At 33.9% G+C, this 24807-nt stretch overlaps 2 protein-coding genes across 8 annotated transcripts in view; one reads left to right on the top strand and one right to left on the bottom strand.

The window, feature by feature from the left end:
* LOC135125903 (complexin) overlaps positions 1–13421 on the top strand; it is a 256204-nt gene extending 242783 nt beyond the window's left edge. For all 7 annotated transcript variants that reach the window (XM_064051656.1, XM_064051657.1, XM_064051653.1 and 4 more), the window contains 2 exons: positions 9616–9745; positions 10682–13421. In XM_064051656.1, coding sequence (XP_063907726.1) covers positions 9616–9745; positions 10682–10755 — 204 coding nt within the window. In that variant the 3' untranslated portion in view covers positions 10756–13421. The remainder of the gene's footprint in view (positions 1–9615; positions 9746–10681) is intronic.
* A 264-nt stretch (positions 13422–13685) lies between these two features.
* LOC135125895 (uncharacterized) lies at positions 13686–24567 on the bottom strand. The gene is made up of 6 exons (XM_064051640.1): positions 24245–24567; positions 23513–23817; positions 17751–17937; positions 17223–17699; positions 15750–17169; positions 13686–14538 (listed from the first exon to the last, which is right to left on the bottom strand). The coding sequence occupies exons 1-6, from the start codon at positions 24412–24414 to the stop codon at positions 13699–13701; spliced, it is 3399 nt and encodes a 1132-aa protein (XP_063907710.1). The 5' UTR covers positions 24415–24567; the 3' UTR covers positions 13686–13698.
* Positions 24568–24807: the final 240 nt, after the last annotated feature.

The raw sequence follows: 24807 nt of genomic DNA, 5'->3' as shown, positions 1-24807 counted from the left end.
CGACAAAGTTGAAAGCGAAATTAATTTTTCCGTTTAGCCAAACAGAAGCACTGAAATGTTAATGTGTACATGTGGGATACATTTGCCGCTTGCCTCTTACACGTTCCGCCTTTTCTGTCCCGAAATACGACTTCGCCCAGTAACACAAACCAATGTTATAAAACACGACAAGATAATGACGTTTATAAACGACTATCGCATCAAAGTACGCACTGGCTTTTGCTGCCTTGTCAAAACGAAAGTTTTAATCAAAGTGTCAAACCGACGTTTCATGTTAGTCCATGATAGTGGATGTGACAGTACCTTATGTAACGGGTTTGTCTGCATGCATTTCAGTACGCAATTTTATAAACGTTGACTGTAAATTAATTCTATATTCCTACGTTAACAAAACATAAAAAAACTCAGCAAGAAAAGGAGAAATCGAGGGTCAAAGGAAATTCGTTAAGGGAAGCCGAGCCATCAACGTAGAAGTTTGTACCATTTTTTTGTGCCTGCAAAGCAGTCCTAACTGCAAAACTGTTTCACATTCGGCCTATGTATAGTAGATTGCGCCAATATGTCCCTAGGGCAGTTCACAGTTGTCGTGGATATCATACGCCCGTTTGACATAAACCTTCCAGTTTTTAAAAATACACAAATTAAAGAATGACACTTACCTGGCGTTTTGATTCGACACAGATCAAATGCATTTTGTCGCCGGTCAATGCCCAGCCACGTGACAAAAATGCAACATTGCTCTAGTACTTTTAATAATTATCTGATCTGTTAACTACCAATAATAATAAAATACGAAGATGTCAAGTTTTAAAATCCAATCATTTTTTGTACACCTGAACGAAATATGCTAATGACTTGTGTCGCTTTAAATTCTAGAAACCTAGCGCAAAAACGTCTTAAATTATAAAATGTAATGTATAGAACCTCAAAATATAACTGCTTCCATACTTTTAAATTCAGTTGTGCCGAAGATAACATGAAATTTCAGTGAGATGTAAGCCGTCCAAGTTAGAAATTCTTTAGAGGTATAATGAAATTTCAGTTTCAAGTGAACCGAAAGAAAAATAATCGGTTCGAATTGGACGAGAAATATTTACAGCCGCTCCTTGGTGTGGTCCCTTGAGAATAAAATGCAGATCATGAATCTGTAATGGAACTCCAGTGGGACACTGAGGTAAAAATTATTAAACCCAAATGTAATGTACTTTAGCATTTTACATCTTAGGTAGTTTACTTCAGTGAATAAAAATTAAAAAAAAAAAACTGGTTTAAAGTTACATAGACGGAACTTCCCTCACCCCTGAAATACATTAGGCGAACAAATACCACAGATTCTTCGAAAAATTATAAGATTTAATTTTGCAAATTTTATTTTATTATTTTTATAATAACCCCTATAAGTAAAAATATGTGTGGAGTGCTAAAACAGACAAAGAACTATGCTATTCGTATATTTCAAGTAAATTTTTCGATAATGAAATTTTGTAATCAAAATCTTAGCAAAGAATCCATTGTAATACTAAGAATAACAGTACTGCGTACTCAAATTTTCGGGAAAAAGGGATGGGTCGTTCTGGATTTAATGAATAAAATAAATTTGCCTCATTTATGATTTTTTTCAAAAATCTGAATGTCAAGGTTAAAACTCAACACAGATTCATAAACCACAAGGCAAGAGTATGTTGTTGTGTAAAATTTAAATAACATCCACTATTGTAAATTTCCATCCCGTTACTAGTAAGGATCATTACAAAAATTTTGGTTAGCGTTTTAGCATCTGCAGGATACGATATTCCTAATCCAGTAGTTTCGAAGATTAACTGCTAATAAAAATCGATACAGACGAGACAGACGGAAATGCGAGACCTACTTTTTCGTACTCTAGGGATCATGAAACGTTGAGAAAACATGAAAGTAGCCATTCGTCAGATGGAGCCTATTACATTACTTCGTTAGCTTACGCTCAGGAAGTAAAAATATTGTTGCAGCAGTGTGTATGTTCATAACTATAAGCCAGATGGGACTTTTCATGGTATTATAAAGTTGGGTAGCAAAAAGTGAAGGTTTCATGATACCAAAAACACAAAATGCACATTCTGAACAGATTATCATGAAAAAAATTCATTGTTTTTAAGTATGCAGATTTGATGCCTAGATCTCTTTGTAGAATTTAAACAAAAGTGATAGCAAGACCCACAAAACCCTACTAGTGTTTCATTTTTTTCAAATTACATCACCAACTTCTTAGTGAAAGTAAATACATTAATTTTAATATACACAATGTAACACTAGTAACGAGATCGCGGTCCTTCAGAGGACGTGATTGATCAGTTTAAAAATTTGTGCGTGGAAGTAGTACGGTGCAGTACTACCTAGTTAGATAAAGAGATGTTCAGATGAGAAGACGTTTGTACAATTGTAAATATATTTTTTGTGGAAACAATGTTTGTTGGTGTGTCTTTTTCGAGAACTTTTAATTGTGTACAAAATTTGAAACCGACTGATTTTGTGGTTTCTAAATGAAATTGTAAAATATTGTGGCATAAAATTGAGTAAGTCTAACTTTTTCCCAAAAACATGCATGCATGGATTTAACTACAGAGGTAGTTAGTTAATAAATTACAAATATAAAAACACATCAAATGTACAACTGTTTAGCTAAATTCTGTATTATGTAAATATCTTTTACAATAGCAGGCTATTTCCAACGCACAAATGGTATTATGTAATCCAATATTCAGAGTGAGGTTTAATTAACCATTTATATGTGACATCACTGATTTAATTGATCAAACAGTAATGGCACTAAAATAACTGATGTTTATTACTGCTGCATGTATATACGTATTTCAATCTAACATTATGTTTTATATTATGATAGAATGTGCAAACAGAATGGCATTTTAAAATAAATTTCACTTTATAACGATTTTAACTCCTCCATTTGTCTTCGCATTTTTAAGCAGAAACTCTTAAAAAGGACAGAAGACCTTAAAATAAAAGATGCTGGTTTTCAACACATTGCCTTATAAATTACAATCGATACAAAAGAATCTATTTATAAACGTTTCAGAATTAGCAGTAGAACTACCGATATTCTGGAAGCACAGACAAATATTTTCTTTGAAAGATTGCCTGTTCGTTTTTTAATTGTTTATTTGGTGTTTTTATATAGCTGCCATAAAAACGGTTGGACAAATAGAAAGTTTTCAAAAACAATTAATTACAACAGTTAATTATATGTCACATAAAAATAACGTGAAACTCCAAACACTGTATATAAAAATGTACACCACATGCAAACAAATTTTTGCATTTATTCGTACGCTCGGGAAAGAAAAATGGTTAGCATTTGTCTAGCAAGTGTACGCGCATTCGCCATAGGGGAGCCTTACGAAAACAAATGAATAATCAAGCCCTTCTCTTTATTATTTATTTCCTTAAACATTACAAAATGCTCTGTCGCAAATCTGTGAATCCCCCAGTCCGGAGAATGAAAAATCAGCGCTCGTCCGGAAGAATTCGAAACGACGCGTCTGGGAATTTAATCTGTTTCTCAATTTTGAGGACGCTTTATCAGCACAATTACCTTAATTTATCAAAGTCTCCGTAACGAGCCGAAGTTTCTCGGTTTGTTTATCGAAGAACGAACGCCGCCGCCGAAAATTTAAGAATCGTTTTTATTGTCGCCGACCGATATATATTAAAGCAGGCAGAGATACTTCACCGGTGCGCTCGCGTTATCAAAAAAGCTATAACTTTAAAACATATTTTCATAAGCGCTCACAGAAATGTTATGAGGATTTATTGCGTCGCTCCGGGCGACTTGCACATTTCAGAAAACGAAATTTATTAGGCGCGGGCCTGAAGGTCCCAACTTCCCGGCGAAAACCTTCAATAATCGCGCGTAATAAGATTTGTTTTTTTTTTTTTTTTGGTAGCGTCGATCCGGTTTACGCGAGTAAGCTCGGTCCGAGTCTCTTTTTTTAATTTCGTTCCAATTATAAAACGACTTACGGAATATAACATAATAAGCCATTAGAATAAATTAACCGAAAGGAACGGCAAAGAAATGGAAGGGAGCAGCGTCCATTGAAGAACCTCCCGGAATTATTCAATTAAGCTCTAGTCGGCCTGGTGGAAAAATAATTGGCATTTTGTGCCGGCTCCTTTTCTTCCATCTTTTCGTCAAATCGAAGGTGCAAAGCGAATTAATAATTTCGCCATCTATCGGCAGAGGCAGTGCCGGCAACACACGTTCACAACACACAAAGGTGAGCGTCAATCTAATTATTTTTTTACAGGGGGAAGGACGGACGAGCCGCGCGAAAATGGAGAAAGAAGGGCTTTTAAGAAGACGGGCATCTTAATCGGGGTCAAATTGACTCTAGTAGGGAGTCCGTTACTTTATAGCGACTCCCTAACGGAGTCAGGTTGACTCCCTTTGAGGGAAATCTACACCTGGAGAAGCTCTTCACCAAAACGCGCGAGAGCTTAATTAACTTAGCGGAATTTCGTACCAAAAACTATACGTCTGTCTGCTTTTTCGGGGTGTTTTAGATTTTATTTTAGATCGAATGTAATTTTTATGAGGAACTTTTTTTGCGATATTACAATTCTTGAAAATAATTCGACCTTACCATTAAAACTTGGAGCTTTAGTAAGTAGTTTTTTACTTCAACTATTGATTAAAAAACAGCGACGATAATAATAATTCAAAAACTACACTATTAGAAAATTTGACCACTTAAAACATGGAAGTAACAATAGGCGGTATGTGATAACTGAGAAGCTAAATAATTCATGTCTCAAAGTTACAAACTAATATATTTACTTATTGACCGATGAGGAAGCATCACCGACATTTTGGTTCGTAAAGATCCCGTGAGTAAAATGTTTACAATACTTGTTTTTCATTATATTACAAAAGAGTAAGGCCAACACTGCTACAGGGAAAAGTTGCTGAGTACCGTGTATGTTGAAAAATAGTTTATACAACAGAGAATCTCATAAACTTTTATTACAAAAACTTGCGGGCTTTTTTAAAAAGCTTATCGAAAGTTTCTCGATTACCCTCATGTATTGTTTATATTTGAATAAGCCGCTCTAGACTAAAAGTTGATGTAGACGTGAGAAATGTTGTTTGGTATTGATCTTTGTAAAAATAGAACTGCAATTGATTTACGAAAGTTTATTTTTACCTCTAGGGCAAGCTAAGAGACGCACTGAGATGGTAATTTCGAACATTTTTTTAATGTTTAATTTAATATTTTCCTAGCGTTTTCAACTGGAAAAATGCAAGTCTCCCAGTTCCGTCTACCGTCGTCTCTATCAACGATTAGTACGATTACTTAAGTTATTGTGAAGATGACTAATGCTAACCATAATTCTCACAAAAATTGCTAATTAAATCTCACTTGAAATGTACATGCTGCATATTTCTTTAAGTGATTTAATAATCCATTCCAACTTTTAAATTTATGGATATGAGTTTATAGAACATTAACGAAAATTTGATCTCCTCAATAAAACACATTTACTTTTTTTTTAAATGAATTAAAATATCTCAAGGAATATAACGATTCTGTTAATCTTCGTAAATTGTTGGTAAAACGATCCATCCACACTAGATAGCTGATGACGTCATATCAAATTATTAAATATATGTAACGTTAGAATAATTTTTCTTACAACTTGTTTTAAAAGTAATCTTTTTACCTTGTTGACATACGTAAAAATATAATGAAGTTTTGTCGCATCTACGTTGTCTGACTTCAGGGCTACAATTTAAAATTATCTTCAAAAATACAGGATATTTAGAAATATGATATTTTTTCAATAACAATTTTTGTAATAGAAAACAAATTATAAACATATATACGGCGTTCCATTTAAAATAAAACCTGACAATCGTTAAATGAAAGACCTTGTATATTTGGAAACAACTATAAATGAGATTTTAAAGAGTTTTTTTAATGGTCCACTATAAACGGGTAATCTTCTGCCACAACACCGTTGGAACCGTACAGGATTAACAAGTACATAGTGATTATAAAAGATTTTACACCACTTTGTCACTGCATTTTTAATAAGAATTTGCCGTTTCGTTGAGATAGGTAGCAGAGCTAAATTATTGGTTACCCAAAGTTAAATCATGATTGACCTTGATGGCGTGCGACGAGTTGTTACCAATCATTCCAACGAAGCGGCAAATTTCACAAAATTTCAAAGCCTACTTGATGTACGATCTTTTAATCTTGTACACTTAGATTTGCACGCTGCCTATTTTCTCCGAAAATCAGGAATTTTCGCAATAAAAATTCATTTGTAACAGTGGAATTTTCACAAAAATGTCAATTTTCGTACGACAGTTACACAATTATTCCAGCCAACATTTTAATAGGGCGCGAAATTAAAACAACTGGAATGTATCGTTAGAGGAAGCATACTTAAAAAATAGTACAACTACCTTTTTAATTTTTGTAATAGCACAGCCGTTGCAAAACAATTGTAAGTAACGAGCGAAAAATGTAGTCGGAATTCGTTCCAGCACGATGATGCATATTTTATTTTTCGCTACGATACATAAATAACTGTAAACGATGTTTGTTGTTTTTGATGTTGTTCCCCATTGTATGAAATTGGCACAACTCAGTAAACGATGACAAATCGTTTAATTAGTTAAATGTGAAAGTTCTTTGTTCGCCAGTTGGGTCGCTTTTTTCTTTATATTTATGCTCGTGCTTTTGAGACCTTATTTTACCACCTCCCTGCATAGACGTGTAGCACGTAAAAAACCTCCCGAGCATTATGAGAATCCTTGACTGGATGGATACAAGGAATTTTATCTGAAGATGAATACAACCGAATATACGAAACATTACCTAAATAAATCTTTTATGTTCTATACTGTGAGTATTTCTGTTTGATGAAACTTGTTATGATGCAAATCCACAAAGCTGTCGCCATTTTGTGAATAACAAATTTAAACTTAACTTCTTAACTAGTTTAGATCGATATACCTCAGTGAAAGATGAGACGAAAGTGAGGGTCTTGTACTATTGTTCATTTTCAATATCAATGCAAACTGAATTGAGTTTGCAATTTCAAATATTTATCAAGCTTCGTGAATCCAATACTGAACAATAACGAATAAGGCTAACTCTTGTTGGTGAAACCAGACCTCAGACCACAGCTAACTTCCACATATAGTACACCACCGGGGAATCACAGGCCGCTGTCTGGGAAATGTAATTATTCATCGAAAGCAAAGTTTTAAGCTCTCTCCTACTTAATATTTCCCTTGTTCAATCGGGCACCAGTTTGATTTCGACGTGACCAATTTCCATTGCAAATTTTCGCCGAAAATTGTCTGTGTGTGTGCCGACGGCAACGGCATCAGCCTGTGCTCCTCTCCGACTTTCAGTTGGGACTCGTCTAAACTTAAATCTAACCAACTTTGTCCTAAAGTACTTTCGGAAAGTGTTTCAGCCGAAACTAAAACTTTAAACACGGTCCCGAGGTAATGAACGTAATTTTCTCTTTTCGTACCCGGAAAGATATAATAACAATAATGATAAAAATAAAACCGAATTCCCGTCCCCGGTTACAAAGGGAATTCACCCTCGCACTTAATAATGTTATTTAGTGCGTTTCATTAAACAATAACGATGGAAATTCGGTTGTACCGCCCGAATTTATAGAGGCAAACACGTTGTGTGTTATCGCGAATGCCATGTTTATTGTTAATTCACTTTCCTCTTCAATTTTCTTTTCTCTCGAAACTTTTACGCGAAGAAGTAAGGAGAAGTTATTATCCCGTTGTGCAATCGACCGCTAGAACTACGTAGCTGGACCCTAAAATTGAAAGATCACGTGGGGGTTACGAGAGATACGTGCGAACCGTAGACACTAAACTTCCTGCAATAACACTAATAACCTAATCATTCTAGGAATAATGCGCACCTGTGTGTTAATTAAAAATCTGAAAAAATCGAAAAAATTACATGTGATTTCAAACAAATTTAGGAACGTTCATCTTATGAAATGACGGAGGGTGTTCACAACGGTGCACCTGGTGAAAGGAAAATATAGCCTACTATCTTTATATATAAAAGGCAATGTCCAGACTGACCTACATTGGTTATAGTTTACAGTATACAGGGTAAATCAATAAGCGTATTAAATAGCACATAATTATTATTATTATTTTCAGTTGTTCTTTCATTGGAGGGACACAGTTTTTTAAATAGAACACCCTATATTTTTTTACTTGACTTTTCTGAAATTTTACGGGCATATTTTATGTTCGAAATTTCCATGCGGCTTCATGGAGTTATTTCATTTTTCTTTAAATGTTTTAACCACTCAAAGAGTAACAAGAAAATCGCGCTAGACTTATTCCTGAGATCTATATCGCAATATAAACACTGTGTTACGGGGTCAAAAAAAGTGTGTCTTAGTACACGTAGTATTTGTGAAAAAATCTAAATTACTATAATTTTCAAACAAACACATTTTATTTTCAAATATTCAGTAAACAAGGCATATTATTTTATTGAGTAAAACGTGTGTAATACACTGTAATGAATTCACTTCTATGCTAAAGTTCTTACGTGTGAATCTGATTTATTATTACATAGCAAATTTCTTAACAAAGAGACTGTAGAAAGCACAAAGACGCTTTCAAAACCTTTTTTGTGTTTACTTTTTCTCAGTAAATCATAATGATTCATAATACACATTCCTGCCACTTTGATAAAATTCCGGTTGGTTCTGAAAAATTCTACAATCTCGATAAATTCTGAAAAAAATCCAGTGAATTCATATTATTCCCACGAAAAAGAATTCTTTTAATTCTAAATATTTCCAGTTATTGCAGATACATTTTCCTAATTCCAGTATGTGCAAAAGAGTTTCAGTAATTACAAAATTCCATTCAGTGAGCACGTAATTTGCAGAGCAGTAAAATGGAATCCATAGTGATCACACCCTCGTATTCCAACAAACATCTGTGTGGTTAATACTTAACATTCTACATTATATATTTTCGAACCTTCTCTCTACAAAAAAAAAACACGGAAACCCTTCTCGGTCCTTATCGACGACCGCCTTTGTGCTACAACTAATTCAATAAGCGTTTACTGTTAACCCCATAAAGATAACATTGCAGACCGTAGGGGATTTATTATTATCACTATTATCTTCACCATCTACATCATTATCTCTATTATTGTTATTATTATTATTATTATTGTCGTGGTGTTATCATCCGTATTTATTAACTTAGGGGACAATTTACGAAGGCAAGCTAAACTGAAGTAGCAAAATGCAAGTACTTAGCAGGCCTTATCGATTTTCGTCAACTATCCTCTTCGTGATTGTACGCCTATCGATTTAAGAAGAACCACGTGTGGCAACAAACACGTCTGTAATAACTTTGCAAAAGTATTACGTAACCAACGGAATTATACCCAGAATCGTAAATAAAATTATCGACTTTCCTTATTTTCCATTTTCCAATTCAAAGGCGTTCATCCAGGGGGTGGCCCAGGATGCGCAAACTGATTGAAAGCGGTGTTCACAAATCATTAAATTTGATCGCTTTTGTTTCAGTATAATATCAAAAAGAAAGAAGAAGTCGTAGATCCCGTACAAGAAGAGCCGAATCCTTTGATGCGTAAAAAGAAAACGCCGGAAGAGCTGGCGAGAGAGGCGGAAGCAGAAGACGAGGACGAGTTCACAAGTGAGTGCATTAACGGCCTTAGGCGGTTAAGCAAACGTTGCAGTATACTCTAGGCCGGTCATAACCGACAACGAAATGAAATCATCAAATCATTTTACAAATTTTCGGTGTTTTTTGGCTATTTTACTCATTCGGAAATTCTAAATGTTGTTGAGATTTTAACGTAGTTGTAGGTTTTAAGCAAAAAAATTGTAGATGTTTTGGGCACTAGCACTAAGTCAATTCACACTTAAACCACCTCACCTATTGCCTAAGTACAAACCAACAATAAAAGAAATTTACAAAAAAAAAACTTGTGCCTTTCGTGGCCTACATCAGTGTTTATGACAATATTATTACGTGTTGCCAAAATTGACTAAATCTTCTTCTTTTGGTGTACCTATTCTTGTTTTGTACTTCTGACTGTTGAAATGTACCCTTTTTTGCTCTTGGTAGTTCGTTGTAATTTTTTGTTATGATTTTTTCTGTTAATACATTTTTTACATTATTTTTGATTGTTTCTTCCCCCGCCCCTTTAATTTTTTAGGTTACCCTGCATGAAGGACGAGTGCTAGTTTTACAATTACATTTTTCATCTGATTGTACCTAAATGAAGTTCAGAATGTTACAGATACTACGGAGCTAAAAACGCAACCAACAGTACGTTTGCGGAATATCGGTTGCATTTATGTAATGTTGGTTGCCGCTCACTTTCGCATGTCGAAGGGAAAGCTAAAGGGTCGGGCCCTCGGCAGGCCTTTACGACTACAATGCCGCCTGAAACGGGTCACAAAGCATCCGGTTATTTACCCTGACCCTTCAGGGCCCACTCGATTGTCCAAACAGGGTAAATTAGTATCGAATTAGGTCCGGCGCACATTTTTCATCACACTTGAACTCTTGCTGTTTTCCCCAGACCCTTTGCCTGTTTAAATGTGTGTGTTTTTTCCATTTCAGAGTTGAAGAACACGATAGAGACACAAGTAAACGAACTCAAGTCACAAATAGAGAGTAAATGTGTAATGCAATGAATTCCGGGGACATCCACAAGGCAATTTCTGCGGGCCGTCTTCTTCTAGACAACGTCACAGAAATAATAATAATTTTAAGATACTCAATTAGTTAGGTGCCGTATAAGTTGTAGGCGTGTTTACCTGTGATCAAATCGCAATCTTCAGTGGAGAAAGGCGGCGCGTCCAAATTTTGATAGGGAAAAGTGGTAACAATGAATAAAAAAAGACTTGCCTTAACCGGTCCAGGACCTCGCGCCGGTTCCTCCGCTGACGGACGCGTTAGAAATATGAGTTTATTTGAATTAGAATGACGAAAGCCGTGCAGGAATAAGCCCCAAAAACACAAACAAAAGAGACTGCGATAAACAATTAACAAATAACAAAAATATTATGATGACATTAGATACCGATACACTGTTGTCATAATACTTTTGTAGTAGTGTGTAAACAATTGTTACCAAAGTTTTTGTAGATAGATGATAGTTTTAAACCTATTTTTTTGTAAAGTCAACCAAATATTGTGCATAACGAGACATATTCTTTTCCCCTTTTGTATTTTTTGATGACGCATGTAGTTTTTTAATGAAACAATGAGGAATGTCGAGGCTTTTTACAATCACTCACAGTTTTCCGACGATTGTAGTTCTTCACTTTCTCATCCTCCAAGCACACACCGTGATTGGTCATCCAAATTCCTTGTATTTCGCCTTTGATGTTCTTTCTCGAGTCCGTCGAGAGTCGATACCCACTTGTCAGGGACTAAGAAACCAAATCCGGGTACTAAAACAAAAACAAACACTTTTGTACAAAGCTAAAATAAAACGAATGCTCAAATTCTTTCGACGGACTCGAACGCGATCTTTGTTTCTGCGCTTGCTGTACTGTACTAAAAATATATATCTCTCTCTCTTTATCTCTCTTTCTCTCTCTCTCTCTCATGATATATTTTGTAAAATTAGCACATCTAGACGACAATCTGCCGAAAAAAATGAGATTTCGACGTCACATTTAGTCACTATGGCAACCGCTTTTGTTTCGGTGTAGCATGTCATTCGATAATTGTTCGTTGTTCATTGTTGTTGTCTCTGTCTCTTTGTGGATACTCTCTTCCTGTACTAACTATCTCTTCGACTCAAAATGACCAAGTTCGTAACACCAGGATAATAATGAATTCCCGACGACTTCAGCCGTTATTTTATACCTAAGATAATTTAAAGAACAGACGTGCTTCGTTTCACGGATGGGCTCGACTAGAGCAAAGAAAACTAAGTTGTTTGGTTTGTGATTTGTGTAGACGCACTGCTTCTCCCCTGCACCACCACCAACCTCCACATTTCCCGGTTCGAATTTCACGCAGTCAGGAGTGGGATTAGAACCGGACCCTTTCGTAACGGTTTCAGTTTGAGTGTTTTTTGTTTTTTGTGTTTTTAGTCTGGTCGGCGCCTTCACGATCCTGTTGTCTATGTGTCAATTAAATTCTATATATCATTCTCTAGTAGGAAGTAGCGTAATCTATGTCTATCTTAACTCTAGTTGGGGGTAGAATCTAGACTGTATCGATGTATTTAATACTATAGGTGTCGTTGCTCAAATGTGTCTTTTTGGCAAAACGCAATGTTCAATGTGGAATTTGGGTGAAATCAACGTGACATTCAAATAAACTATACAAAACAAAGAAACACGCAAATGCAAGACAATGCAAACACTCGTAGGATTTTGTACTTTAGAGAAAAAAAACTCAAATTGTTGACCCGGTTGTCAAGGTTTTTTCGCATTTGACTGGCGCTCCGCCGGCCGAATCATTGTTCCTACTTTGTCTGTTGTTTGTTATTAACGATGATTCTCCTCACAAAAAAACATAAGCAATGTAGTACGACTTAGTCTGGTGTGTGATAATGATAATATTATAAGTGTATGTTTTTGTCATTTTGTATCGTTACCAAGGTCTTTTCAAGTCGGCGGGACCGCCGCCGACCGCCGAATTCCGTGTACTCAAGACACTTTTGTGACGATTGCGTTTGTTAATATCTAAATTCTAGAGACAACGACACGTATATTTAAAACAAAGAGATCTGTAATTTCTAATCTATAAAGGTCGCCACGGTATATCGTGGATGGTGGAAGCGACGACGGTCGAAACGTCTCGCGACGTTCGGACGTTCTCGTTTCCGCGAAGCTTCTGCTTAAGTGACGTATTTAAATAAAAGCTAGTGATAAATTTATGCAAAAAACTGAAAACTCGTTAATGAAATGATCAATGTTGTATTGTTATTACAAAATGATATTCGCAAGTATATTACCATGTATTGTAGATATTGTTGTTGATTCGAAATTATTCAGTTCGACATGAGCTTTCCACCAATTACCTACAACAAATTACTCGGTTTTCGTTTGCATTTTTTCGATTGATTCTTCCGTAATTTTGTTGTAGGCCGATTTGTAAAGCTGTGTAGTCAAAACTTTTGTATTTATACACTTATTAACAGTAATTGTTTCATGAGCCATGGAACAACACGTTTGTAGTTGCCTGAGTACCTATAGTTAGTAAGGGCTGTTCACGTTGTTATATAATAATATTAATACCGATAAGTCTTAGTCGATCGACTTGATTGTTGTTAGTTGTAAAACCACCTGCAACGTTATTGTGAAAAGAAAGGACTTAATAAAATATTACAGTTTACAAACTATTCTTTCTCCTTGTTGCGGGCCAACAGAGGACATCTATTTTCATTCGTTCCGTTTCACCGTATGAATTTTTTAAAACCGCGCGTGGAAAAGAGCTCATTTCGGTTATCGCTTTTATTAAAAATCAATACAGCTCCCATTTTTTCTCATTTTTCACTGCAACAACTGAATATTTCAAACCTTCACTGAAGTTTCAAATGGCAGACGCATGTTAATGAATTGAAAGCACAATTACTGCATAAAAAATTTATTCCTCAATTCTATTAACACAAATAATTAAACGCCGCTCAATAAATCCTCCATTATGCATTTTTTCAATTTATTACCCAAACCGTGAAAAAATTTCGACAGCTTGTGAACAAGCTTGTCCCAGACGTCACCCATGTGTTTCTTTGAAACTTTCTGAATGTTACTTTTCGTCGTATGTTCTGATTCTTCTTTATTTGTTGTAGCACAAGTCGCCTCTTCTTCTCCGTGAAGCACCAACTTCACTTCCGTGTCACCTTTATTTTCGACAACTTGTATTTTGTCGCTGTTTGGAAACACCAACTGATAGTCGCCGTGGTTCATATCAAGTTTAGGTTGAATCATCTTCGGGTCTTTCATTAACTCGTTCATAAAACTTCCGATTTCGTTTTCGACGGAGTCAACATCATGATCGATGCTTCTTTTTGACTTTTTCTTAGATGGACTTTTCAAAGTTAAAATATCGGAAGGTTTCCAGATCTTTAAACCCTCTGTCAGAGATTTGTATCTGTCGCTATAAGAAGTCTTTCCTAATAAACTTCGAATTTTACGCTTACTAATTAGTTTGTTGTTTTTGTTGATAAAGTCAAACACCTTTTTGTGAAGAAGACGTTCTTTCAAAATCTTAAATTGTTGATCCTTTAAATTTTCGTCGATTTTCATTTTTGCTGAATCATAAGTTTGACCTAAAACATAATAAACTTTGTCCTTTTTATCGTGGTTTTCTTCAGCGTCACGTTTTAGTCGCACTGGACTACTTTCATCACTTTCCAAATCTCCATAATCGTCCTCCATCAATAGGTGGTCGTTCATTTTTTCGTCAAAATATCCCTCCAAATTGGTGTCTTGATTTTTCATTGCATTCTCGGCCTAAAAACAAATATATACACCGGGTGTCCCAGTCTACTTCTTCCGCTTTAACTTCTCACTTTTTGAAAAAAAGTTTGAACTTTAGAAAGGTTAATTAGCACAAGGAAATTTATAAGGTGAATATACTACGAGCATTATGTAAGGCTTCATTAATCGACATGTTAATTAAAACATAAAAAATGTCTACCAATTACATCAACTTTTTTTTAAATTGATTGATTTTAATTGATATGTTAATTAATTAATGTTTTTCCGCATTTCCGCAAATGACACCAACTTTTTTTTTCAAATGAAATGACGTATGTTAGATAGAAAGTACAAGCCGGGAGTACGTAGAAGAGTTTGTTTTAATCTTTGCAAACTCAAATTTACACACGTTATTAATTTTATATACGATGGCTTTTTCACATTAACGCTTCCCAGAACACCAACAATTAGTTTCTCACTTGTGACCATTTATTATTTTAAGTACACCGTTGAGATTTTCTTAAGACCCTGATATTCTCATAAATGTTTCGCGAAACGTGCGAAATACAAGCAGTTTGGAATTTGTTTTACTGGAAAATTGTCTTGAAACGTAGGAATTATATCCAGTGTCTCTAACCTGAAAATGTTAGGTTGTCCATTATTCTATACTATTCATCGGCAATTTTACAAACAATTGTGATCCAAAAAATACAGAAGAATACTGTCAATTGTCCACCACCATCTTATTTTCTCATTTTTTTAAAAAACATTGAAGCACTTAAGTGAAATGTTATATATAATTGAAAATTAAAAAATACGTACTACCTGAAATATTTTTAAAACCGTACCATTGCATTAGTAAAAATAAATTCTATCATCTGCTCATTTTATTAATTTTTTCGTCAATTGACGATACAGCTTTCAAAATTTCCAGAAAAACCAAAGGTGATATAATGCTAAAACTATACTAATTTGAAGCCATTTTTTGCATTAATTTACCATTCCCAACTTCAAACTTCTGTTTTCTGCGATAAATGAAATGTTAGTAAAATAAAAAAAAAACTATTTAACGCATTTAAAAATTTAAAAAACCGTCTATTCGTCTTATATACTTCGGCGTGTCAAGCAACCATTCTAAATTTTCGACGTGTATGTATTCAAACAAAACGGAGATATTACAGTGGAAAATCTAAACTAAGACACCCGGTATATACAAATACCACACTTCCTTTTTTTGCACTTACCTCCTTAATACGAGTAGTGATAGACGGTAGTTTCCCTGTTTGGCTGACGGGCTCAAATCCCACTTCCCACAATTCCGATGAATTGTTGTTAATTATTTTCATTTCATTTTTACTTTTTCCGAAAAACTCATGAATACAGTCAAAATTTCCACTTTTGTCATCATCTTCAGGTCCTGAATTCACCTCAAAGTCGCTTTCCAAACCTGCTGGATTTTTAGGCTCATATTTGACCGGTTGCACTGAAATTCTAGGCGCAACTAGTTTGTGTAAATTATGTAAATTTTTTGCCTTAAAACTCGTTTTAGTCTTCTCTGTAGTTACCATGAACTCATCGTCGGGTTCGGCCAATTCTGCAAAAACATCTCCATCTGGCAAAGGACTCTCTACTCCTTCTTCTTCTTCTTCCTCAAATTCCACGAACTCCTCAGAAGTTTGACCTGGTTGTCGAACTGTTGCTTGTTTTTCTTCATTGTTTTCAAATGTCTTCTTTAATTTTTTGTATTTATTGTTGGTGTGTAATTCAGTTTTCAGTTTGAGCAAGTCCATATTAATGTCCCTTTTTTGGCGTTCGGTTGCAGGTGTGTTAAACTTGGACTTTCTGTTCCTCAAAGATTCTTTCAATAATCGTCTTCTGTCTCCGAAAGACTTCAGTTTCAACAAACGCATGTTGATGTCTTTCTTGTCACGTGTTGCTTCACGTTTTGACTTTTTCCGAATCCGTATAGAGGCGTTCTTATTATTAAGGAATTTCTGTGTCGCTTTATCCATAATTTCTTCCAGTTCTTCGCTTGTGAAGATTATATTTTTCTTCGCAGCTTTAGCCTTCGCTCTGTCAGAAAGCACTCTCCGGATTTCTTCACTCGTCAACTCGAGTTCGAAGATCTTCTTAGGTTCTTCTTTACGTGGTTGATGTATTAAGTCAACGTGTTTAATTTCCTCGTGTTTTACATTATCATGTCCTAAAATAAGTCTCTTATCTTCATTTTGCCTATGCCTCATTCTGTGAAGAAACAAATTTCTTCCGTCGACTTCATCATGACCTTTTTTTTTCTTCATCTTTATCTGCTTATAGTAACGTTCATCGGACTCTAGTTCTTTCTCCATTCCTTCCTGTAATTCTCGTAGCGTGGGCGATCTGTGTAAAGCGAAACGAGGAGTAACCTCAACCGAGATTTCGTTATCAGAAAAAGGAATATTTTGATCTTCTTTAATTTCTTCCATCAGAAGTTTTAAATCCGCATCTTCGCCCATACAAACAGGAATTTGAGCCCCTGGTAAAACAAAAAACCCCACCGACTTTGGGGGCAAAAACAAGGATAAGTAATTCATAATTCGTGCGCGCCTCAACTTTGGTAAAAAGTTTGCTTTATCGTCTACAATCTTATCCAAACTTAGCTTTTCACCATTTAGGAAAACATCCCTTGAAACAAAGTTGTTAGAAGTTATAAACACAAAAAATACATGTATATTTACGTAGCGTCTTCACTCTCCGCTGTCAAAACGTACGACTGAACTTCAGCACTTTTCAACAAAGCTGAACCAAATTTCAAAAGAAAAGTATGGTTAGAAGTAGCATTGTTGATGGCAAGTACCGTCATAGCTCCGCTTCTGTTGAAGTCGTTTTGGTGTCTAGTACAATGAGCATACAGTGACAATTCAGACTGCCCAATGGTGGCCTTAGCGTCCAGAACGTTCCGACCCATCAACATTTTGTGGAGTACCGAAACCCAAAAAGGCGGAGTTTCGGAATAGATTTCGTGAAGGCGGGGTTGTTTGAGAATGACTTCGTACCCGTTTTTAGCTGCTTCGCCCATTTCTTTGGCCCAGAAAATGGCAGAAGCAAAAGAAACAGGATGTGTGCATTTTGAAGAAGCGATCCATAAGGGTACTTTTGGTTTTAAATAGATGTCGGTGAGATGGGTTAAAAGTTGATTTTTGTCGATGGTTGTTCTAGAAAGGGTTGTAAACATGTGGAAGACTGGGGTTAAAGCTTGGACTTACGGTTCCAGTACTACTGCTGTCAAAACATCACTTAGATCGTCTAGATTTTTTTTAGAATCTGAAACGCATTGACGCAAATCGCTTCCAACGATTTTCCACTGGTTTTTCTTGTTTGGAAATGCATCCAAAACGTGCTGTAACCGTTTTAGATCTGTTACGTACTGGCTCTCTGTTTTGTTTGAACAATCTAAAAGTATGGTGTAGAATTTGGTGTAAAGGGAGAAGATAAATTATATCTTCTAAAGGAATGAAAGCGGAATATTGTTTTAGAAGCAACTAAATTAGCTGAACTTTTAAAGCAGAATGTAAGCAACACCTCTAATTTAGTATAACGTTTATTACCCCTCTAACACCGAAAATACAAAATTACAAAAATTCTCGACGCGTTTCGCCAACCACGTTGGTAATATCTAAACAATACCAACACGTTAATAATAATTTTGTAATTTTGTATTTTTGCTGTTACTCTGTTAAGGGGTAATAAACGTTATACGTTTACCGTACACCGAGAGATCCAAGCAAATGATCTCCAATTTAATTTAATCATTTAATCTGGTACTAAAAGTCAGCTGACGATTCTATTCTTCGATGAACACTTCAGCATCTCCAGAAAAAGATTATTTCTAGTGGAAATTTCGGAAAATTACAACGGCAAAATGCGTTGAAAATCCTCTCAAAAATATTATTTAACATTCTCACCTAAACTACAAGCAAAGTATATTTGCACGGTAGCGTATTACCTCCAGTAGATATAAGATTAAAATGGAAAATTTAATAATTCTTGCTAAAGTGATAAGTAGAAATGTAAACAGAAGGGAAAATAGGCTTACGATGATACAAACAATAACCGTTAAGCCGAAACGTAAAAAGGCGAAAAAAATCCGTGAAAAGTTGCTGTCGATTGAAAACATTGTAGCAAGGTTCCACAGGGGTCAGGATACGATGGAGTTAGGATTCCTAAAATTTATAATAAAATGTAGTGAAATTCATACTTAATTTAAAAAAAATTACATAAATAATTCTAAAAAATTGGTCGAAAGCTGTTTCGACACCTAAAGTACAGTGAAATATATGCAGCATTTTTGAGTTGAGTTTTTACTTTACACAATTTCGTGATGACATCATCAACATTTTTGCAAGACTTATATCAACTTGGATTTGTGCAATGTAATACTAAAAATAACAGTATTGTATTCCCAAAATTTTCTGGGAAAATGGAGTGAGCCGTTCCTGATTTAATCAACAAAATAAATTGACTCATTCATTAATTTTTTTGAGTCATGTATATAACCAAACTTAAAAAATATGAATGAATCACAAGGAAAAACTCATCATATTTTGCACATTCTGTGTAGAATTTATTCGGCAAAATTCTGAAATGACGTTATAAATTTTTGGGGGGAATAAACAGATATATTTTGATTAACAATTTACCAGGCTTACAATAACTTTAAAACGTCTGCAAGATTTCAACGTATTCAGTTTTGTAATTCTTGTTTTCTTCAACAAAATAAATTGACTAATTCATTAATTTTTTTTTAATCACTGCATAAGCAAATCTAAAAAATATCAATGCAGTGATAAATTATAAGTATTGACTGATCATAGTTTGTACATTTTAGATAGGATATATTCGGCAACATTTTGAGATGACGTCATCAATTTTTCGGGATTGATAAAACAGATACATTTTGATCAAAAATTTACCATGCTTATTATAACTTTAAAACATCTCCAAGATTTCAAAGCATTCAGTTTTGTAGTTCCTGATTAAATCGATAAAATAAATTCACGCATTCATTAATTTTTTTGAGTCACCTGTACATGCAAATCCAAAAAAATATGAAAGGAATGATAAATTACAAGGACAGACTCATCATATTTTGTACAATTTAGATAGGATTTATTCGGCAAAATTTTAAGCTGAAAACATCAATTTTTTGGAGGGGCTAAGTAAATATATTTTGATTAAACATTTATCATGCTTATCATAACTTTAAAACATGTAAGATTTCAAAGCATGTGGTTTTGCAGATTTAAAATTAAATTGCAAAATGTTGTTTCATAATTTTGATTTTTTTTTTCAAAAATCTGGACGTTTCCTGTAAAAACTCAATACGGAATCATAAACTACATGTTTAGGACTATGTTATTTCATACAATTTAAAACCCATTTACTGGTTTCGACTTCATAATTTACTGTTTTTGGGTTTTCGAATTCTTCGAATCAATTCGCTTTTTTCTTTCCAGTTTTTCGGTTTATTAATTTTTAAGTTTCCCCATTTTTAGTTTTGTAATTTTTCAATTTTTCATTTCCTTAGTTCCTTGATTTGCAATTTTTCGTTTTTTCAGTTTTTTGATTTTTCATTTTTTTCTAATTTTAGTTTTTCGATTTTGCGTTGCTTCTACTTCTCGACTTGCAGTTTTTCAATTTTTCACCAAAAAGAAACAATTTATTAAGACTGATATTTTCAAAAATTTCAAAAAAGAGATTTTAGACTATTTTTCCGGATAAACTGTATAAAATCTATAATTTCAAATATCAAAAATTGAGAATTCCAAAAACTAAAAATCGAAAAATTGAATCTTCTAAAAATTGAGATATCGAAAAACTGAAAAAGGGAAAAAATAAAAATTTGGAAAATTGAACAATCGACAAATTAAAACTAGAGAAACAAGAAACCGAAAAATTTTAAAATGGAAAAACTGCAACAACGAACAATTGAATAATTAAAAACTAAGAAGTCGAAAATTGAAAAATCCAAGAGTTGAAAAATCGAAAAATTGACAAATCAACAAATTAAAAATCATGTTTGGGTTTTTTAACTTTTGGAATAAAAAAATTGTAAAAGTAAAACATCAAAAGAAAAATGAAAAGTATAAGACAAAAACTTTGAAAATTCTGAAAATTGGAAATGAAGAAAGAATTGAAAAAACGACTGAAAAATGAAAAGATTTTAAATATATATATATTTTCCAATTTCAATTTCTCCTTTCTTATTCAATTTTACAATACGCAGTTTTCCGCTTTTCCAAATTTTGGATGTTTCAGTTTTTAGATCTCGCAATTTTTGGATTTGCAATTTCACAAGTATTCAATTTTTAGATTTTGTAATTTTTCCTTCCATTCTTTAATTTTTCATTTCTTCAAATTTTCGATCTGCAGTTTTTAGTTTCGATTTTTTATTTTCTTTATTTTTCCAGTTAATCGATTTTTCACTGTTTCGAGTTTATATATTTTTTCCAATTTTTTGTTTCTTCTATTTTTCAATTTGCAATTTTTCAGATTTCTACTTTTACGATATGCATCTCTTCGAGCTTTCATTTTAAAATTTTGTAGTTTTCCGATTTTCCAACTTTTGGATGTTTCAATTTTTAAATTTTGCAATTTTTGGATCGGCAATTTCACAAGTATTGATTTCTTCAATTTTTCGATTTGTACTTTTTCGTTTCGGTTTTTTATTTTCTTTATTTTTTAAATTTTTCGATTTTTCAATTACTGGATTTCAAAACTGTTTCATTTATTCGATTTTTCAATTTTTCATTTTCTCGGTATTTAATTTTCCATTTTTTCGATTTTTCACTGTTTCAATTGTTCAACTTTATAGTTCTGACGATTTTACAATTTTTGGGCTTTCCAATTTTTCGATTAGATTCGTTTTTTCTTCATTCCAATTTTTCGATTAATTTTTTTTTCGATCTTTGGCTTTTCAATTTTCCAATTTTTTGTTTCTGCAGTTTTTCGATTTTGCAATTTTTCGTTTTTTCACTTTTTCAACTCTTCAAAGATCAAAAACTGAGAAATTGAAAAACTAAAAAAGGGTAAAATCGAATTATTGAGAAATCCAAAAACTGCAAAATCAAAAATTTAAGAAAAATTGAATAAACGAAAAATTATAAAATCGAAGTAATCATTGAAAAAACAAAAGAAATGAAGAAACGAAGAAGTGTGGTATAAAATCGAGGAAATGAAAATAAAAAAATTGCGAAAATGAAAGATAAAAATCAAGAGCTTAAAAATTGAGGAAACGAAAAATTAAAAATTGAGAAATTGAAAAATCCATATAATGAAAAACTGTAATGTCGAATAATTGCAAAACTGAGAAATTTCAAACCGAAAAATTCAAGAAACGAAAAATTGAAAAATTAAAAACACGAAAAAACGAAAAATTGAGATATTAAAAAATTGTAAAATCGAAGAATGAAAAATGAAGAATTATTATATATATTATTATATATTCTTATAGGGTATGTCATTTGTCAAAATCAGTCTTATCTTAGTAAATACTAGTATAAATGAAAAATTTTACAACATCGTGACGGCAGACAGACAGACGGAAACGGAAAACCTATTTCTTCGTACTCTAGGTGTCATGAAAGATCAAGAAGACGTAAAAGAAGAGAATCAGCCGACGCACTTGATTACAACACTTCCTTCGCTTACGCTCGGAAAGTAAAAGCATATCCGTATAATAGAAATGTATGGAAGAATTTTTAGAAGATTCATTCGGAATTTATTAATTACATATTTAGGTAACTGAAAGTCACTAAAGCATTTTGTTTCATTTTCAGTTTGTAGTAGTTATTATACGTAATATTAGTTGTTAATTTCTACCATAAGGTTCATAAGATATCATTTATAATTTAATTCCCTTGTAGCGATATTCTGATATAAATAAAATTTACTATAAAATTTTGTAGTGTATTTTTGACTTTTTTCCCAAAATCTTATGGTTTGCGTTTATATGATGTTAAAATATTTCTAAAATTTCGCAACAATCACTCCACTAGTGTCGACGATTTCGAAGAAGTCTAATAAAGTCGCCAACAGAAACAAGGCAGACAGAAATGGAAAACGTATTTTTTGTATTCTAAGAGGTACAAAACCTCAAGAGAACATGAAATTAGTTTTTTGCCAAATGGATCCTACGACAATACCTCTCTAGCTTAAAAAATTTAATAGTTTTTATTTAATTAGAAATTTATTTAAAATTCTTTCAGTATTATGGAGGGAATTAAATTTAAAGTCTTGGTTATCGTTTTACCATCTCCTGGAAAATTGCTCAGTTTTAATCGGTTTAGTAGGTTCGAAAATTACTGGTAAAAAAGCCAACACACGAACACGGAAAAGTTGCACTGTCTTATTCTACTAACGGTTAGAAAAACTGATATTAGACCTTCGTCAAAATTACCTACCCATGTCTCGAAAAATAAAATCCGCTTCCTAGAGTATTCTAGTATAAAAAAATTTATGACTTATAAATTAAAAAATATATCATGCACAATCATGAAGAAGAATGCCTGTAGTTTCATATAGAAAATGGCAAACACCAATTTTAATCAACACTAATAAAAGATTAACCCAGATAACGACGTTTATATCGAATTTATTTATGTCGGCATTAAAAAAAGCTTCAGTTATTTTCCATATAACCGATGTTAATATTACCATTCAAGGAAAAATAACGCACGGAGAAAAAAAGAAACATATAAAATACATGAACCTATGAAAATATATGTTTTATATTTTAGTCAATATTAAGGTAAGTTCCGATATTGACGTTTCTATCGACGTTTTTGTGAAAGCATTACATAAAAAAATCCTCAGATTCTTTTATTTTTCATGTACCTTACCCTGGCATTTATTTGAAATTGTGTGACAGCGATAAAAAGCAAAAATAACATACCAGGAAAAAAGCAGAGAACAATATTAAACAAGCGCTATTTTTCACCCACAACCTAAATTTTCAGCTCATATTTACCATATCCCAGCTGCCAATAGCAGCTAACGTTAAATTTATCCGCCATGTCCAATACCTCCATCGCTTCCTGAGGGTTCCACCCTTCCCTCCCAGCCACCCCATCATTAATTCCGAAAACAGGAGTAAGATTGGCCGACGCCAGCCACTCATTTATCCCGAACCACATCGTCGGTGTGACTACAACAAACCCATTTTCTACATCGTTCCATGAATTCTCCTCGTCGTATTTGACAAATTGTGTCGACGGCCCGGCAATTCTGACGTAGGCCGGTGCCAGACGCCTTGCCATCTGTACGGTGGTGTCACTGGAAAACAACATGATTGGCGTCTGTTAAGGGTGTTCGCACACCAGAAACAACACCGGCCGAAGCTCCAAAACAATAATCGTAAGAAAAAAAAAAATGTTTCCATATCTTTAAAACACATTGCTCACAGTATATTTATTTTCAGCTTCAACGAGCTCTAAAAATTCGTCTACGGACACGCTCCTCTTCACAATTTCTTTTCAAGACAACTGACATTTATTTAGGGGATAAGCAACAAAAAATACTGCAGCAAAAAATGTTGGACCATTCCAGCGTAAATAGTTACACAAGGATAGTTTTGCAACACATTCTTAAGGCCGATTTAGATTGCAATAGTAAAGGACCGAAAACAAAAACTTTATGGAGCTTCAGTGGTCCCATTTCTTGTTAATTAGCGTGCGAACACTCTTAAACACTACCAACCTACCTCAAATTCAAGCCGGTGAGCAGAACAGCAGGATCGATCGAAAAGCTCACGAATTTCTCGCTGACTGTGTGGAGGGATTTTTTGCCGTTTATTGTATAGATTGCTTCGTCGGTGAGGTGCTGGCCGAAGGATGTGGGCCAGAAAAAGAGGAGAACGAACGCATAGAGCATTGTTGGGTCGGACGTTGGAACTGAGTCGGGTTGTGGCGAAAAAAAATGCGCTGCTGTGGAGTCAGCAAGTTTATGTTTTAATAATAGGTATGTTTGCGACAATAGTTTACAGTTGATTATTTATGTTAGAGATTGGTGATTAATAAACACGGAAAATTGATACATGTTGATCGATACAACAATAAATACGTTTGCTGGCACAATTAATTTTTTTTTTTTTATAATACGACTTTTCAGTTATTTTTTTTATGGAAATGGTACTCGATCTTTGAACAATGCGTTTTGGTATATTTATGATGTTATTTGTGATGATTAATATAAAACCGCGATGATGGATGCTATTGGTTTAAGCGGATTATCCAAATAATTACAGTCCGACCTTTCCTAATCGAG

The sequence above is a fragment of the Zophobas morio genome, unplaced genomic scaffold (genome assembly GCF_036711695.1).
Source record: "Zophobas morio isolate AGI-343-1 ecotype UQ-CSIRO unplaced genomic scaffold, CSIRO_AGI_Zmor_V1 ptg000009l, whole genome shotgun sequence".
Lineage (NCBI taxonomy): Eukaryota > Metazoa > Arthropoda > Insecta > Coleoptera > Tenebrionidae > Zophobas > Zophobas morio.
The sequence above is the reverse complement of the archived record's forward strand: the minus strand, read 5'-3'. Positions and strand labels throughout refer to the sequence as shown.

Bases quoted from the DNA above. Each gene is read 5' to 3' on its own strand.
- LOC135125895 (XM_064051640.1), bottom strand. From the start codon at position 24,414: ATGCTCTATGCGTTCGTTCTCCTCTTTTTCTGGCCCACATCCTTCGGC. The intron at 23,818-24,244 runs GTAGGTTGGTAG...GTTGTTTTCCAG, and splicing joins CTCACCGGCTTGAATTTGAG to TGACACCACCGTACAGATGG. The intron at 14,539-15,749 runs GTAAGTGCAAAA...ATTTGTTTTTAG, and splicing joins TCACTACTCGTATTAAGGAG to GCCGAGAATGCAATGAAAAA.